General features: G+C 45.9%; 1 protein-coding gene across 1 annotated transcript in view; it reads right to left on the reverse strand.

Moving 5' to 3' along the window:
• Nucleotides 1-18,894, reverse strand: part of ITGA8 (integrin subunit alpha 8) — a 107,705-nt gene that overhangs the window by 13,573 nt on the left and 75,238 nt on the right. The window contains exons 26-27 of the mRNA XM_038755834.1: nt 5,884-6,012; nt 1,144-1,257 (exon numbers count right to left, since the gene is read on the reverse strand). Of these exons, the coding sequence (XP_038611762.1) occupies nt 1,144-1,257; nt 5,884-6,012 (243 nt within the window). The remainder of the gene's footprint in view (nt 1-1,143; nt 1,258-5,883; nt 6,013-18,894) is intronic.

Here is an 18,894-nt window from a genome sequence, read left to right on the forward strand (position 1 = left end):
AACTGATTCTCAGCTATTTTCCTTCTTCCCCAATTCCTGTCGTTGGGAAACAAAATCCCCAAACTCTGACCAATCGATCGGTCAATGGTATTTATCGAGTGCTTATTGTGTGCAGAGCGGCATGGCCTGGGACTCAGAAGGTCATGGGTTCTAATCCTGCTCTGCCACTTGTCTGCTGTGTGGCCTTGGGTAAGTCACTTCATTTTTCTGTGGCTCAGTTAGCTCATCTGGAAAATGGGGATTAAGACTGTGAAACCCACGTGGGCCAACCTGATTACCTGGTATCTACTCCAGCGCTTAGAACGGCGCTTAGCAAATACCATTATAATTATTATTATTATGAATGAGGAATTTCAGGTCTGGCTAGAATACTGGCAATCTGGTGAACAAAACTTGTCTGGTGTTTCCTGGTCCTCTCCACCAAGGTACCCCGGTGCTACCTCCATTTCCTTGATGAGCAAAACTAAACTCCTTCCTGGGAAAGCATGTGGATGGAGAACAGGTTTCAGTTCATCATCCCCATTGTGGTTTTCCAAGTACTTAGTACAATGCCTATCAACTCTAATATATTGTATTCTCTCAAACACTTAGTACAGTGCTCTGTTCATAGTAAGAGCTTAATAAATACTACTGATTGATTGATTGATGTCCTGCAGATAGAAGGCAATAATAAATAATTACTTGATTGACTGAGCGAGGAGGCAGGGGAATAGCAAGGATAACCAGGAAAGAGAAAATATTTTAAGGTTGAAGGCTACAGAGTTGGAACTCTTCCCTTCCCAACATTCATTCATTCAATCATATTCGTAGATATTATTATTATGTTCATTATCATCGTTATTGTTATCCTGAAGTGGTCACAATGTGTCACACATTGTTCTAAGGGGAAGGGTAGATAGGACTTAATCAAATGGGACACAAGTTAATCAGTTGGGACATACAGTCCCTTTCCTACGTGGAGGAATGGATCAATTGCTAGTATTTACTGAGTGATTCTCGTGTGCAGGAGTTCTGTGTACACTAAGCACCTATGAAGTGTTTGGGAGAAAAGAATAGGGATAAAAGCTGTCAGGACCTCAGAGAGCAGTTTCCCCTTCGCTGCTTTGCTTTGTGTTCTGGGAGGGAGATTTGCATTTTAATTACCTGGAGAAATGTTTCCGTCCAGAGTCTTGATCTGACTTTCAGAACTGCGCTTTCTCCACCTTCTAGCCGTCCAATCGCACAAGTGATGTACAAACACCCAACGTTTGTGCAGTTCTGGGAAAGAAAAGCAGATGAGCGGGTAGCAAAGGTGAGTGGGGAAGGCTCTGATTTGTTATATTTCCAGCTGAAGCAATCAGTCGGTCAACAGAGAGGCAGCATTGCCTAATGGCTAGGGCACGGGCCTGGGAATCAAAAGGACTTGGATTCTAATCCCGGCTCCGCCACTTGTCTGCTGTGTGACCTTGGGTAAGTCACTTCACTTCTCTATTGCTCGGTTATCTCATTTGTAAAATGGGGATTAAGACTGTGAGCTTCACTGTGGGACAAACCCGATTTGTTTGTATCCACCCCAGCGCTTAATATAGTGTCTGGCACACAGTAAATGCATAACAAATGCCGTTAAAAAAATCAATCAGTCGTATTTATTGAGTGTTTACTGTGTGCAGGCACTGTACTAAGCGCTTGGGGAGGACTACTAAGAGAAGCAGCGTGGCTCAGTGGAAAGAGCCCGGGCTTGGGAGCCAGAGGTCATGGGTTCTAATCCCGCCTCTGCCACTTCTCAGCTATGTGACTTTGGGCAAGTCACTTCGCTTCTCTGGGTCTCAGTTACCTCATCTGTAAAATGGGGATTGAGACTCCTTCCCTTCCTCTCCCTCTCTCCCTTCTTCTCTTTCTCCCCCTCTTCCTCCCTCTAGCCTTCCCGCTTCCTCTTTCTCTCCTCTCTTCCTCCTTTCCATCTTCCCTCTCCCTCTTCCTCTTTCACTCATTCTTTCCCTTCCTTCCTTCTCTCCCTCCCTCTCCCCCTCCTCCCCTTCTCCCATTTTCCTCTTTCCTGCCTTCCCTCTCTCCCTCCCTCCCTCCTTTAACCTTCCCTCTTCCTCTTTCTCTCTTCCCACTCTATCTCCCGTCCTCCTTCTGTTCCTCTCCCTCTTCCCCTGCTTCTCTCCCTCCCTCTCCCCTCTCCTTCCCTCCTCCTTCCACTTTCCTCTTTCCTGCCTTCTCTCTCTCCCTCTCTCCTCCCCTTTAACCTTCCCTCTTCCTCTTTCCCTCTTCCCTCTCTTTCTCCCTTCCTCCTTCTCTCTCCTTCTGTTCCTTTCCCTCTTCCTCTCTCCCTTCTTCTCTCCCTCCTTGCCTCCCTTCCTCCCCCTTTCTCCCACTCCCTCTCTCCTTCCCTCCCTCTCCCTTTTATTCCTCTTCCCCTCTCTCCTTCCCTCTTTCTTCCCTCCCCTTCCTCCCTCCCTCTCTCTCTCCCCCTTTCCCCCACCACCCTCTCTTTTTCCCTCCTCCTCCCTTCCTCTTCGCCCCTTCCCTTCTTTCCTCCCTCCCTCCCTCTCTCCCTGCCCTGCCCCACTGTGGTCTTGCATCCTCGGTGAGATTTCTCTGGGAAAGCGCAGGGGAGCAAGGCTATGGATGCCCCCAAGCCCCTGCCTGGGGGCCCGGAAGGTTGGGGATGAGCAGCAATACTAATAATAAATAGGGTATTTGTTAACTACTGACTATGTGCTAAACACTGGGGTAGATACAAGATCATCAGGTCGGACACAGCCCCTGTCCCACAAGGAGCTCACAGTCTAAGTAGGAGGAGGGAGAACAGGTGAGGAAACTGAGGCCCAGAGAAACTGCCCCAAATCACCTAGCAGGCATGTTGCAAAGCAGGATTAGAATCCAGGTCCTTTGACTCCCAGACTCATGCTGTTTCCACTAGGCCACTCTATTCTGTTGGGTTGCAGACATCAACAATGTTGTCGGCAGCAACAGCGATTAAATTCTACAGGACAGTGTGGTGGCTGAGATCACAGAACCAGGAATGTTGAATGTGAAATTGGAAGTCCACCCATGATAGCCTGTTGCTCGGAATCGTATCTAAGGTTGTCATGGCCTCCATTTTACATCATCATCATCATAATAATCAATAATTACAGTGCTTGTTAAGCCCTTACTATGTGCCAAGCACTGTTCTAAGAGCTGCGGTGGATACAAGTTAATCAGGTCGGATACAGTCCCTGTCCCACTTGGGGCTCATGCTCTTAATTTTACTAATTTTACCCATTTTACTAATCAAGTAGCTGAGGCACAGAGAATAATTATTATTATTATTATGGTATTTGTTAAGCGCTTACTATGTGCCAAGCACTGTTCTAAGTGCTGGGGTAGATGCAGGGTAATCAGGGTGTGCCACATGGGGCTTGCACTTTTAATCCCCATTTTACAGATGAGGTAACTGAGGCACAGAGAAGTGAAGTGACTTGCCCAAGGTCACACAACAGACGAGTGGCAGAGGCATGATTAGAATCCACGTCCTCTGAATCCCAAGCCTGGGCTCTTGCCACTGAGCTACAATGCTTCTCATGTTAAGTGACTTGCCCAAGGTCACCCAGCAGATATGTTACAGAGTCGGGATTAGAACCCAGGTCCTACTGAGTCCCTGGTCCGGGCTCTATCCAATAAAGCCACATTGCTTTACATTTTATAAACTTTTACGAACACTGATTGTTGGAACAATGTATATAAAATTGATGAAGACGATTGAGTAAATGTTGAGATTTCCTAGATCCTTGGATTTGAATTAGATGTCCACATGTTTCTTAATCGTTCTTCCCTCTTGATTCTCCTTCCTCCAACCTGCCTCCTGCCCCCACAAGAAACACCCTTCTCACTTATGTTCACCAAACTAGTTGAACTCCCTCCTTCAAAGTCCTCCTAGATAGTTACCTCTTCCAGGAGGCCTTTCCTAAATAATCCTTCCCCCCTTTTCTGGGAATGTCATCCCATCATCCATCGCAACATCCATCATCCAACATATCTATCTGTTTATAATGATCCGTTTTTCCATTTGGGTATATTATTTAGATAATAATAATGATGGTATTTGTTAAGCACTTACTATGTGCTAGGCACTGTTCTAAGTGCTGGGGTAGATACAAGGTAATCAGGTTGTCCCACGGCGGGCTCACAGTCTTAATCTCCGTTTTCCAGATGAGGTAACTGAGGCACAGAGAAGTTAACTGGCTTGCCCTAGGTCACATAGGTGGTGGGATTAGAACCCACCTCTTCTGACTCCCAAACCCGTGCTCTTTCCACTAAGCCACGCTGCTTCCCTGATGATGGTATTTGTTAAGTGCTTACTATGTGCCAAGCACTGTTCTAAGTGCCAGGGTAGATACAAAGAATCAAGTTGTCCCACGTGGGCCTCACAGTCTTAATCCCCACTTTACAGATGAGGTAACTGAGGCACAGAGAAGTGAAGTGACTCACCCAAAATCACACAGCTGACAAGTGGTGGAGCAGGGATTAAAACCCACGACCTCTGACTCCCAAACCCATGGGCTTTCCACTAAGCCATTCTCACATCCTTTCCCGATTTAAGTCTACTCACTTTCCCTAATCAACCGCAAGCTCCCTGAGGGCAGAGACCCAGCACTTTGCAGAATGCTCTGGTCACATACTGCCGTATGACCTTGGGTGAGTCACTTTACTTCTCTGTGCCTCAGTTACCTCATCTGTAAAATGGGGATTAAATCCTCCTCCTTCCTACTTAGACCGTGAGCCCCGTGTGGGACAGGGACTATGACCAACCTGATTAACTTGAATCTACCCCAGTGCTTAGAACAGTGCTTGATACATAGTAAGCGCTTAACAAATACCATAATTACTGGTGGCGATTCTTCATTCTCATTGGTGCCACCCACTCTGCCCTTGCTTTTTGAAACTTGAAAAACGGAGTGAAATATCTCATCTCACTTTTCTGAAGTGGAATTTAAGTCACTGCAGATGTTTCTAGGATAGCTCAGAGTGCTTTAGCTAACTGAAGCAGCAGACCACCCCAATAAACTCGTAACATCCCAACTTTCTCTTTAGAATACCCCAGTAAATAGGGAGACCTGAGGAGCTCAGCTGCATTTTATCTTCCTTAAACCGTTTTACAACATGGTAGCTTCTGACACAAACTGTGTGGCTTCACACCCCACTACTTGGGCCTGAAACAGATGGAAGAATGAACTGGGGCTTGAAATAACTGTATTCACCCCTTCCAAGGACTGCACCATATTTTGGTGGCATTTTTTAAAATGATATTGGCTTAGTGCTTACTCTCTGCTGGACATAGTACAAACCGTTGGGGTACATACAAGCTAATCAGGTTGGAAACAGTCCGTGTCCCACATGGGGTTCACAAGTCTTATCCTTATTTTGCAGATAAGGTAACTGAGGCACAGAGAAGCTGAGCGACTTGCCCAAGGTCACACAGTAAAAAAGTCCCACATGGGGCTCACAAGTCTTATCCTTATTTTACAGATAAGGTAACTGAGGCACAAAGAAGCTAAGCGACTTGCCCAAGGTCACACAGTAAAAAAGTCCCACATGGGGCTCAGAAGTCTTATCCTTATTTTACAGATAAGGTAACTGAGGCACAGAGAAGCTGAGCGACTTGCCCAAGGTCACACAGTAAAAAAGTAGCAGAGCCACGATTAGAATCCAGGTCATTCTGACACCCGACATGATGTCATTCCACAAGGCCGCACTGCTTGAAACATAGTAGGCGCTTAACAGATACCATTAAAAAGTAATCTTTCTTAAAGGACCAAATTTCAAGGTACAGAGAAAGCACATTTGGACATAGAGGGAGAGTAGGAACGGGGAAGGAGTGTGCCAAATGGACTTCTTGAGGATTTAGAAACTCACCAGTATTCTTGCCGGGGTTTGTCTATGAAGTGGTATCACCTCCGTGTCCCTCCTGCTGATGTGGTGAGGGATAGTGGAGTTCCGTAGAAAGGAACTGAGCTCGGGGGTGTCCGCCCGGGAGATTGCAGGCTGCCCAAAACAGAAAGAAATCAGTGAGAATCCATCACAACTTTACGCTGACAGTGGCTGCCCTCTCACCGGCCTGGCTCCCGGCCTCCCAGCGTTCTCTCCACTTTGGTTGTTTCCCTGTGGCTGGATTTCTCTGCTTTAAGTGGAGGGGTCGCTCAGTCAATCAAATTTTTTGGATGCTTACACGCTTGGGAGAGTACAATATAACAATATAACAGACACATTCTGCTCATTCCCCGTGGAGGGGCCACTCAGTCAGTCAATCGTATTTACTGAGCGCTCACTGTATGAAGTGCTTGGGTGAGTACAATATAACAATATAACAGACACATTTCCTGCCCATGATGGGCTTACAGTCTACAGCGGGAGACAGACATTAATACAAATAAATACAATACAGAAATGTACATAAGTGTACTTTCCCAAGCGCTTAGTTCGGTGCTCTGCACACAGTTAGCGCTCGATAATTACGATTGAAAGAATGAATATTCATTCTTCCAGTGCAGTGGAAGGTCCTTTTTAATAGCCCCTCCCAGCCATGATGAACACTTTCCTATTTTACCATTTTTTTAAGGTAATCAGTAAGTGCTTACTGTCAAGCACTTACTTGAAAGTAAGTGTCAAGCACTCAAGAACAGTGTCAAGCACTGTTCTAAGTGCTAGGGAAGATACAAGTTAGTCAGGTTGGACACAGTCCCTGTCCAACATGGGGCTCACAGCCCAAGTCGAAGGGAGAACGGGCGCTGGATCCCCATTTTGCAGTTGAGGAAACTGAGGCAAAGAGAATTGAAGTGACTTGCCCAAGGTCACAGAGCTGAGATTGGAACCCATGTCTTCTGGCTCCCAGGAATGTGTTCTTTCCATCTGGCCACACTGCTTCCCTAACAGTTGACCGCTTTACTTAGACTACACACTCCGTGTGTTACAGGGTTCAACCTGATTATCTTGTTTCTACCCCAGTGTCTAGTCCCAGGAAAAAACTAAGCACTTGGAAAATACCATTATTATAATATATTATATAACATAATACTAATAATCACCATATTAGCAATCATTGTGAGCCTGTTGTTGGGTAGGGACTGTATCTGTTGCCAAATTGTAATTTCCAAGCGCTTAGTACAGTGCTTTGCACACAGTAAGCGCTCAATAAATGCGATTGAAAGAATGAATGAATTAATTCATTTTCTTACTGCTTTGATTAGATCGTTTGATTGCCAGCTCCTGAGGGACAGAGAAAATGTTAATTCCCATCTGTACATTTTCCTAGCTGTTAGTTTAGTGCTCTCCATATAGTAAGCCCTCAGTAAATACCACTGATTGATTGGATTAGATTAGATTCCCATTGTTCTATGCATTTCCCGGCTCCCCGTTTTAGACTGCAAATCCTTTGGTGGCCAGAAAATATCTAAATATTCTCTGCATCTATACATTATAACAAATGGTGCTAATCCATATATGTCAGATGTTTCCGGGAATTCAGACACATGCTCTGCCACTCGGGAAAGCTTCCTGCAGCCCTGAAAAGAACTCTCCAGCCAAAAATGCACGGCAGTGACAAAGGACATATTTCTCCTACCCTTCCCTCTTCCCGTTTATTTCTTCTCTCTAATCATTTCGCTAGCATTCGGGAACTGAAGGACATTCCTGTGCCATCTGTCGGAAGCATTTCCGGGAGTTATTCACAACAACCTAGCCATTTTTATTGACTGTGGCGATAAAACGTATGGTGATTGAAATCTAGAAGCTCAGGGTAAGTTTCCTCCTTCACAGCGGGTTTGGCCTTATGAACCAGGGGCCCAGAGGAGCCTTCCTCTCTTAGGGATGGCCACAAGCACATCTTAAACCTTGTCCTCAAGATGAAGTAAGTGCTCTTAGCAGAACCCTCTTTATGAAGAACTTTCCAGGGTCTCCAAGACTCAACTGAAACCAAGAATGAATGAATGAAAGTCCCCTGTCACGGGATTCTGCCAGGACTTCCAAGTTACTTTAAATCAAACCGAGCGAAAGAATGTGTACAAGAAAACTAGACCATCAGGAATCGTTTTTCCTTGTCAGGATCACCAGCCGTGAGGTTTGACCGTGCCCTCCAGGGCGCTACATTTCTGAGCTTTCTCCGATGAATCGGTAAATGGGGGACGCTGACTCCTGAATCACCTTGAATGGGCCAGCACAGATGGTAATTTACGAACCATGAGAGAAACCGTTCCTCAGCAACCCAAGCATCGTCCTCAGACTGGAGGTTTTCCTCCATGGTAAGGAAGTAATTAGTAGTCAGTAAAATCCACTTCTTTCCCCATCTGGGTGGCAGAACTGGATCACAAACAGGAGTTTTCTCTTCTCATGACTCTTCGTCAATACGTTCTGGTGTAAATTCAAGATGATAAATTAAAAGGAATACTGTACCCTAGAAATGTGCGGTGCAGTTGAAAACTGCTTTTGAAGAAAGCTTTACTAGGCAATGTGAAATATGATCAAGGATGCTATAAACACATAAGGCAAGTGAAGTGCATTCTCTGTTCTATGACTGGAATCTGTCTTGGGTTTTCAGGTATGTCTAGCACACGCAAGACCACACTGGTTACACCAGTGGCGACCCCCGTGCGTAATTAAGACAACGTGCAGAAAGGTCTAGCCATCATTTCAAGAAAGAACTGTCTAGTCAAAAGAAGAAAGCCAAAAGGTTTTTCAAAACTTCTCTTTCAGGACAGCTGGGTTTTTCCGGATATTTCCGGAGACAGGCGCCTTATGAGATGCTCCGCAAAGCGATCCCGGCTCAGTCTGTGGACCCCATAAGGCCCATCTATGAGGGGGTCTCTGAGATGTCTGCAGGAGCTGTGTGTCCGTTTAGGACACTTACCCTTCTGATTCAGGATGGGCCACATTTGCCTTTCCCCTCTGTATCCCTAACTTTACCCTCCAATTGACTCATTTATGGACTGTTGATCCCCGGATCTCTAAATCCTCTAGACTGTAAGCTCGTTGTGGGTAGGGAATGTGTCCGTTATATTGTTCTGTTGTACTCTCCCCAGAACTTAGTACGGCGCTCTGCCCACAGTAAGCGCTCAATAAATATGACCGACTGGATCTATCATGACCCCTTTGGTCCCTACCAATATTTTTGGCCTTAGCGTAGAAGCGTTTATAAACGCTTGGGCAAGGGGAAGGTAACCAGACTTCCTTTGGCCCTAGATGGGAAAAGATGGAGCCTCCAGGGGCAAAAAGGGAGGAACCGGGGGGACAGAGGTAAGCTCGTCTCTACACTGTAAGCTCATTTGGGGCAGGGAATGTGTCTGTTTATTGTTATATTGTACTATCCCAAGCGCTTAGTACAGTGCTCACTGGTCAGTGTGTGCTAGACTTCTGGACTGTGAGCCCACTGTTGGGTAGAGACTGTCTCTATGTGTTGCCGACTTGTACTTCCCAAGCACTTAGTACAGTGCTCTGCATACAGTAAGTGCTCAATAAATACGATTGATTGATTGATTGATTGCTAAAGCTGCATTTCCGTGAAGATGAAGGGATAAAACACCCCAAAGAAGCAGCGTGGCTTAGTGGCTAGAGCACGGGCCTCGGAATCAGAAGGAGCTGGGTTCTAATCCCGGCTCTGCCACCTGTCTGCTGGGTGACCCTGGGTAAGTCACTTCACTTCTCTGGGCCTCATCTGTAAAATGGGGATTGAGATTGGGAGCCCGATGTGGGACAGGGATTGCGTCCAACCCGATTATCTTGTATTTACCTCAGCCCTTAGAACAGTGCCCGGCACAAAGTAGGGGCTTAATAAATATCACAATCATTATTACCACAACTGTCACCCAGTTTTTTAATAATAGCATTTATTAAGTGCTTACTATGTGCAAAGCACTGTTCTTAGTGCTGGGGAGGTTACAAGGTAATCAGGTTGTCCCATGGGGGGCTCACAGTCTTAATCCCCATTTTACAGATGAGGTAACTGAGGCCCAGAGAAGTGAAGCGACTTGCCCAAAGTCACACAACTGACAAGTGCTGGAGCCGGGATTTGAACCCCTGACCTCTGACTCCCCAGAAGGATTTTATAATCTGGGGAAGAGGAAGAGAAGGTGGGAGGGCACTGCAGGGAGGCAGGGACCTGGGTTCTAATTCCGGCTCTGCCACTCATCTGCTGTGTGACCTTGGTCAAGTCACCTCACTTCTCTGTGTCTCAGTTCCCTCAACTGGAAAATGGGGATTAAGATTGCGAGCCCCATGTGGGACAGGGACTGTGTCCAATTTGCTTGTATCTACCCCAGCGCTTAATACAGTGCCTGGTACGTAGTGAGTGCTTAACAAATATCATAACTATTATTATTATTTACAGGAAACCATGCAGGGGATCCTGTTGCCTTCCCTCCCCGCGGTCCATTTCCCAAGCTTTCCCTAGCCGTGTTTTTCCATTCCAGACCTTGGCTCCCCAGTGACCCCCGGTCAGTCTCCCTCCCTCCCCCTCCCAGGGACGGATCTCTTCTCTTCCGCTGCTCCAGCAGAAACACCATCCTGACACCTCATCCTTCCTGAGGCCTCTTGCTGAAAACCCTGCTTGAGGCGCCTCTTTGTTGAGCAGTGACCTAGGAAGTGGCCTTGATAAAGGCCAAGTTGAAACTCTGTTTTGCTTTGCTGCTCTCCTTCTGCTAGTGAGCTCTTAGATTCCCCCCTTTACTCTTCTCTAATTTCAAGTTTTAGGCTCTAATGCCTTCTGCCTTCGAAACTTGTCCTCCTCTTGCTTTTCTTTTTAAATGGTATTTGTTAAGCATTTAACTATGTACTTAGCACTGAACTAAGCACTGGGTAGATACAAGCTTATCAGGTTGGACCCAATCCCAGTCCCACATGGGGCTCGCAGTCTCAATCCTCTTTGTACAGATGAGGTAACCGAGAAATTAACGGACTTGCCCAAGGTCGCACAGCCGACGTGGCAGAGCTGAGATTAGAACCCAGGCCCGCACTCTATGCTGCTATGCAATGCTGCTTCTCCTGTTCCTCACTGAACATTTTTCCTGTTGAATTCGGGGTGCTTTCTGGTGCCCATCTTTGCTGATTCCTCTCCAGCTGGGAAAAAGGGTCTTTTCATTTTTGTCTTTCCCCTCCTATTAGCATATCTGAGAAATAGTCTGCTCAGCTCTAGAGTTTTATCTCCCAAAGGATCTGGAACAAATTAGACCCAATAAACCGGTCTGCACAATGCAGACAGGAGAGCATTTCAGAAAGGCTCAGACAGTGTGTGAAGAACTCGTCTCATTAACTCCTCTGGTTTCAGATCACCCTCTGCTGAGTGAAGCTAGGCTACCACAGAACCCCACTATCCCACCCTATCCCATTTCTCCAGCTTTAAAAGGAGCGGGGCAAGAAATCTGCTGAAATGATCAGAAACGTCTAAAAGATAGAAAGGAAAAACGGGAGCCACACAACAAACAAAATGTGGTGTTGAAGATGAACTTGAAAATGAGTGGTGAAGGGAGTTTCAGCTTGAAGGTACAACCTTTACATCCGTGGATGTAAAATTGCGCCTCTGGCTGGGCTAGAAGATTTGCATTCCTCTCCATTTACTTACCAACTCTGTCACTCCCAAGTACTTAGTACAGTGCTCTGCACACAGTAAACACTCAAGAAATGCTATTCACTGATCATTGGTGCATCAGTATTTTCTGGGCACCTGCCTTGTTCAGAGCCCTGAAAAAGATTCTCTAGCTTTATTTGATCGTAAAAGGGGCAGACTGAAAAATAAAAATCACAAATAGGATTCCAAATCGAGGTTGCCTGGGTGATTTTGTTACACACCTGGGCAAGGGAAAATCGTCCACGTCAGACAGCCAGGAGGCTTTAGGATAATAATATGAATCAGGCAAGACACCTCCATACGGAACTGCAGTTCTCCTGGAGTTTGCTCAGCAGCTGTATTTTCAAAGGTTAGCCTCAAAACCATCTGAGGACTGTTGGATATTGGAACAATCTGAGCCCTGGGATAAACCCCTTGGGATAGTAGGCTTTTAAAGGAAGCTGTATTTTTTCACCCAACAACTGTCTCGTTATAAATACGCCTGACGGCTCTTTGGGTGGGGGGCAGGGAGGTTTCCCTGGAGGCTGGGAGTGAGACAGGAGCTCTTTAGCTATCGCCAGCCCAGGGACCAGGTGAAGAAACAGAAGCTAAAGCCATTGAGAAGCTGCAGGAGCTGCCCACACAGATGATCTGGATAATTCGGGCTGAAAGTATACTTTGATCTCCGTGATCCAGCTGTTTCAGACAAGTTCCTTCTCTCATCTCCTCTTCACTTCCCCCAACCTTTGTTCTCCAGATAATTGAGGCCACACTATTTCAGAGGCCTGCAAAGACAATGGTTATGTTGGGCTGGGTTCAGTTGTCTGCATGGGGAAAATCTAGGTTTTGGGGAGAACATTTCCTAGAAGGAGGAACAGGGGGATTACTGGAGGACCCTGATCTCACCACATGAACCTATCTGACAGACTGAGCTGTTGGCTTTCATCCTTTCTCCAGCATTCATTCATTCATTCATTCAATCCTATTTATTGAGTGCTTACTGTGTGCAGAGCACTGTACTAAGCGCTTGGGAAGTACAAGTCGGCAACATATAGACGGTCCCTACCCAACAGCGGGTTCACAGTCTAGAAGCGGGAGACAGACAACAAAATAAAACATGGGACCATCTTTCTGGGTTCACAGCATGGAATAGTCATTAAAAATAATAATTCTGTTTTTTTGTTAAACAGTTACTATCAATCATTTATTGAATGTTCACTGTGTGCAGAGCACTGTATGGAGCACTTGGGAGAGTAGGATAAAACAGAGTTGGTAGATGTGTTCCTTGTCTGCGGTGAGCTTACGGTCTAGAGAAGCAGCATGGCTCAGTGGAAAGAGCCCGGGCTCTGGAGTCAGAGGTCATGGGTTCAAACCCCGGCTCCACCGATTGTCAGCTGTGTGACTTTGGGCAAGTCACTTAACTTCTCTGTGCCACAGTTACCTCATCTGTAAAATGGGGATTAAGACTGTGAGCCCCCCATGGGACAAACTGGTCACCTGATAACCTCCCCAGTGCTTAGAACGGCGCTTTGCACGTAGTAAGCACTTAATAAATGCCATCATTATTATTAGAATCTAGTTGATGATGCATGGGCCTGGGAATCAGAAGGACCTGGATTCTAATCCCGGCTCTGCCACTCGCCTGCTGTGTGACCTTGGGCAAGTCTCTTACCTTCTCTAATGCCTCAATTCCTTCATCTGTAAAATGGGGATTAAGACTGCGAGCCCTGTGTGGGACAAGAACTGTGTCCAACCTGATTAGCTTAGAGCTTAGAACAGTGCCTGGCATGTAGTAAGCGCTTAACAAATACTATAAAAAAGTGACTTCCAAACCAACAAAGACACCTAAGCGTTAAGCTCCTGAAGGATGAAGACATCCAAAAAGAGCTCTGCAGCAAAATCCCAACTGCCCTGTTGAAAGATGGAAATCAAACCCCAATCCCCAATAGAGACAACATGATATCAAGCACTTAGTGCAGTGCTCTGTACACAATAAGCACTCAATAAATACGACTGAATGAATATCAATTAGCAGGCAATCATCAAAACCCTACATATGGCCAAGAGAAATCGTCAAGATTGTTTCAACACAAATGAGCATAGACGAAGAACTCTCTTTTTCTCTGTCTCCATCTCTCTCATTCTTCCTCGGTCTCTATGACAGGGTCACGAGGGAGCAAACTTCAGCCATTCCCAAACAAGTTATCCTGCGTCAGTCCAGTTTTACCTTCTCCAGCCAACTTTACATGTTCCAGCCCTCCTCAGATGAACGATCGTAATAATAATTATGGCATTTATTAAGTTCTTACTATGTGCCAGGCATTGTACCAAGCACTGGACTCTAATCCCCAAGCCCGTGTAACGAGCTACATTTTGAGTCTCAGTCAGTGTTTTAAGAAACAGAATTCCCTCACGCAAGCTCGCTGTGGGCAGGGAAACTGTCGACCGACTCATGTTGTACTCTTCCAAGTGCTTAGTACAGTGCTCTGAACATGGTACTAATGATGGTATTTGCTAAACGCTTACTATGAGCACTGTTCTAAACGCTGGGGTAGATACAAGGTAATCAGGTTGCCCCACGTGGGGCTCACAGTCTTCATTCCCATTTTACAGATGAGGTAACTGAGGCACAGAGAAGTTAAGCGACTTAGAGTCACACGGCTGACAAGTGGCAGAGCGGGGTTTAGAACCCAAGCCTATGCTCTTTCCACTAAGACATGCTGCTTCACGGTAAGTACTCAATAAATCCCACTGATTGATTGACTTATTGATCTTGCAGAGCAACATGGCCTAATTCATTCAATCGTATTTATTGAGCGCTTACTATGTGCAGAGAACTGTATGGATAGCACACGGGCCTGGGAAGAAGAAAGACCTGGGTTCTAATCCCGGCTCTGCCACCTGTCTGCTGTGTGACCTTGGACAAGTCCCTTAACTTCTCCGTACCCCAGTTCCCTCGTCTGTAAAATGGGGATTAAGACTGTATCTATTCCATATCTTGTATCTATCCCAGTGCTTAGAACAATGCCTGGCCCAGAGTAAGCACTGAACAAATGCCATCATTATTATTATCTTCTTTAGTCCTGAAGTTTGGTGTATTCTGTGCTGATGCAGGCAGTGAGACATAAGTGCGGAGCTCTAGCTAGCCAGATCTTCAACTGCTCTGACCTCAGAACTCAGTGAGAAGCAGCATGTCATAGTGGATAGAGCACTGGTTTGGGAGTTAGAAAGTCATGATTTCTAGTCCCGGCTCCACCACTTGTCTGCTGGGCAAATCACTTCACTTCTCTGTACCTGTTATCTCATCTGTAAAATGGGGATTGAGGCTGTGAGCCCCACGTGGGACAGGTGCTGTGTCCAACTCGATTAATATTGTTACTATTATGAATTCAGAATTTAGTTTTCAAATGGCCTGGTTTGTAGAGCCCACTCGGATTAAGTGAATGGACACCATCTCACAGTCAGCTCCACAATTCTCATGTCCAGTCTTTAAAGCAGATTTTTTTTTGCTATTTTGTAAAGTGGGTTCCTCTATTACCGAGTACCGTGAGGTGAATCTGGGTGGTAAGGAATGTCTGGTTGATTACGGCCACAAGTGAATAAGAGCTGTAAACTCCTTCAGAGCAGGGATCGTGTCTGCCAACTCAGTTGTATCATATTCTCCCAAATGCTCAGTAGTAAACACTCAATAAATTTGCACATAGTAAGTGCTTAATAAATGCCATCATCATTATTGTTATTATTATTAATAAATATCCCTTCTTGATAGATAACTGTAAAATTGAGCAGAGCTAGAGCCAACATGGAGTCCATGGCACGAACTACACGAGGAAAAGTATGGGATGGAACTAAGATTTTTAAATTAAAGGTTTTCCTCTACAGAGGCAAAGACTCTTGCAATCTCTAACTGAAACAGATATGAATTCACCCCAGAATATACATGCAAGACATCACGTCCATTCTTCAGTGCTCCATATTTAACATTTGAAGATCTGTTCCTCTACACTATGCCTTTGTCCTGTAAAAGGCCAAATTGTTTAAAAGAAGGGCAAAGGGAAAGGAAATGGAGGACTTTCATTTTTAGAGAAGTCATTTTGCCACTCATCTGGGGTAATACAGATGCCCTGTTACTTCTTCATAAAGGATGAGTTATGCGGCATATACATCCCTTGTGTCCCTAAAACTCAGTTTGCTGTACTTCAACAGAGCCAGTGCGATGGTTCAGTGGTGAGAATGTGACCCCTGCCCCAGGGAAGAAAAAGCCAGAGCAAAGGCTGAGGGCTCATGATGCTCAGTACAGTGCTTTGCACACAGTAAGCGCTCAATAAATATGATTGTATAAATGAATGAATGATGGAACCCAGAACAGCTGGGCATTTGCTAGCGCTTCTTCTGAGGTTAGTTCCCGTGGCTACTCGGACAATTTCCTTTCCCAAAATGTCTATGATGGCTGAGTGTTTTTTATTTAAAAATGCCATGCTTAAACTTTGCAAAGAGGCTGCGGTAACGGTTTTCTTTTCAGGTGGCCATGGAGATTCTGTGTGAGCGTGTGTTGAAGGAAGGACGAGGGAGGGAGAATTTCCTCTCTCCTTTTGTGCTGTTATTTCTTCCAGCCCTTTGTCTCTTTTTTGAACTACAACAGCATTGTAGTCGGGCACATTGGAGCCCCGCTGTGTTTTCCAACACAATTAAATACAAACACAATTAAATCACTGAAGACTACAAGCCAGTGGCTGCAAGTGATTTAGCAGGGCTGTTTGATGTGACAGAGCTGAACCATTCTTCCAGACATCACAGAAAGGCTGTGATTCGCCCATATGCAAAACTCAGCTCGGGGACGGGTGTTGGGTTTTGGGCACCCCAAGGATGCCTGACCCTTGCTGACCTCCCGGGACCCCACTTCTGACCCATTCTACCTTTCCCCTTGACACCCTTTGGGAGGAACAGTTCCAAAAGAGGCAAAATTTGCTTTCCGGTTCACGTTTCCCCGGGAAATAATGTGCTTGTTGTGGGAGGGTTGGAAGGGGCCTAAGGCCAGGAGCCAAGTGTTAATGGATGCATCAGAGGATCTGAAAGACAAGCAGTCTTCTCCAAGGAGTGAGGGACTGAGATGGGATTGTCAGTTGGCCATTCGGCCGATACAGGAAAAGAGTTCATAGCCAACGTCTGGTTTTCTAACTTTCCCTTCCGCCCCAGTCCCCCGGGGCTGACCAGCAGCTGTTCTGTGCTAGATGGTAAACTCATTGTGGACAGGGAATGTGTCTGTTTATTGTTCATATTGTACTGTATTGCTTATTGCTAAAGCGCATTGAGAAGCAGCAGGGCCTATTGGATAAAGCATTTGCCTGGGAATCAGAAGGTCATAGGTTCTAATCCCGGCTCCACTACTTGTCTGCTGTGTGACCCTGGGCAAGTCACTTCACTTTTCCGTACCTCATCTGTAAAAAGGGGATTGAGACCGTGAGCCCCACATGGGACAGGGACCATGTCCTGTCCAACTTGCTTGTATCCACCCTAGTGCTTAGTACAGTGCCTGGAACATAGTAAATGCTTAACAAATGTCGCAGTTAAGTGCCATAGTTACTCTCCCAAGTGCTTAGTACGGTACTCTGCACATAGTAAGCGCTTAATAAATAAGATTGACTGACTTACCGAGTGAACCCCTCAGCCCCAAGTTTTATTTGAAATTTTAATTTTTGAATAGTCTGCCTTTATTTATTTTGTATTTTTCTTTTATTTAGTGCTCATAAATGGTTCTGTGCTCAAGGAGCTTCTCACAAAGGGTCCTTAGAGAGGAAGGATGGGGAATAAGGGAAGAGAGAGGATGGAATGGGGTTGTTCCAGGGTGGACAGGGAAGGGAAGAGGGGAAAGGAGCGGGAATTGGTGAAGCGGGAAGTACAGTGGCAACAACAGGTACGGCGCAACTGTAGGGATTAACTGGGATTACACCAAATTTTTTTTAATGACTTGAAATAAAACTGGTAACATCTTTAAACCTCAGCTACTATCGATCAATCAGTGGTATTTATTGAACACTTACTATGTGCATAGTAGGTGATGGTACTGAGGTCCCCTAGGAGAGCATGTCCTCAGTCAGTCAGTTGTATTTATTAAGCACGTACTGTGTGCAGAGCACTGTACTAAGCACTTGGGAGAGTACGTTACAACAATAAACAGACATATACCCTGCCCACAATGAGCTTACCATCTGGAGGCAGAGACAGATATTAATATTAATAAATTACAGATGTGTACGTAAGTGCTGCGGGGCTGGGACGGGGGATGAATTAAAGGAGTGGGAGAAGAGGAAAGGAGGGCTTAGTCAGGGAAAGCCTCTTGCTGGAGATGTGCTGTCAATAAGGCTTGAAAGAAGGGGAAGAGTCATTTTCAGTCGGATATGAGGAAGGACAGAGGCAGGACGTGGGCGAGAGGTTGGCGGTGAGATAGACGAGATCAAAGTAAAGTGAGGAGGTTAGTTTTTCAGGAGCGAAATGTGTGGGCTGGGTGGAAGTAGAAGAGGAGGTCAGGGACACAGGAAATAGCCGGGCCCATGGGATGGTGGGGGAGAGGATTGCTTCAATTAAGGAAGTTCAGTTGCCACAGAACACTAACGGGGAAGTTATGAGGGGAGGTCTGCACTGAGGTTGAGTCACAGAGGGGCTAGAGAACCTCTCCACTCCTGCTTCTGACCTTGGCAACTATTGACTGTGGAAAAATGGCGAGGCGGAAGAACTGGGGAAAACCAAAAGACTTTCCTTCCAGGTCCAGTATCCCTAGATGGAAAGGGGAAGGCCGGCTGTTGGCTCAGATCTCTCCTTGCCCCCAATTTCCTGGACGGGAACTTTCCGCCAAACTGTAACTCCAGATAATGTCAGTGTCACACCGCCTCAACCAGGGTCACAGAATTACCTGGAATGGCTCTTATGGCGGTCCCACCCCCCGGCTCTGGGATCCAAACTTAATTTTTTTTAATGGTACTTAAGTGCTTACTATGAGTCAGGCACAGTACTAAGCATGGCTGTAGGTACAAGATAGGTTGAACACAGTTCCTGTCCCACGTAGGGTTCACAGTCTTAATCCCCATTTTACAGATGAGGTAACTGAGGCACAGAGAAGTGAAGAGACTTATCTAAGGTCACACAGCAGGCAAATGGCAGATCTGGGATTAGAACCCAGGTCCTCTGATTCCCAGACCCGTCCCCTGAGCCAGAGGGGACTCTCTCTATCTGTTGTCAAATTGTACTTTCCAAACGCTTAGCACAGTTCTCTGCACACAGTAAGTGCTCAATAAATACGGTTGAATGAATAAATGAATCCTGGGGCCTGCCAGGGC

This window comes from Tachyglossus aculeatus, chromosome 13 (assembly GCF_015852505.1).
Source record: "Tachyglossus aculeatus isolate mTacAcu1 chromosome 13, mTacAcu1.pri, whole genome shotgun sequence".
In the NCBI taxonomy this organism is placed as follows: Eukaryota; Metazoa; Chordata; class Mammalia; order Monotremata; family Tachyglossidae; genus Tachyglossus; species Tachyglossus aculeatus.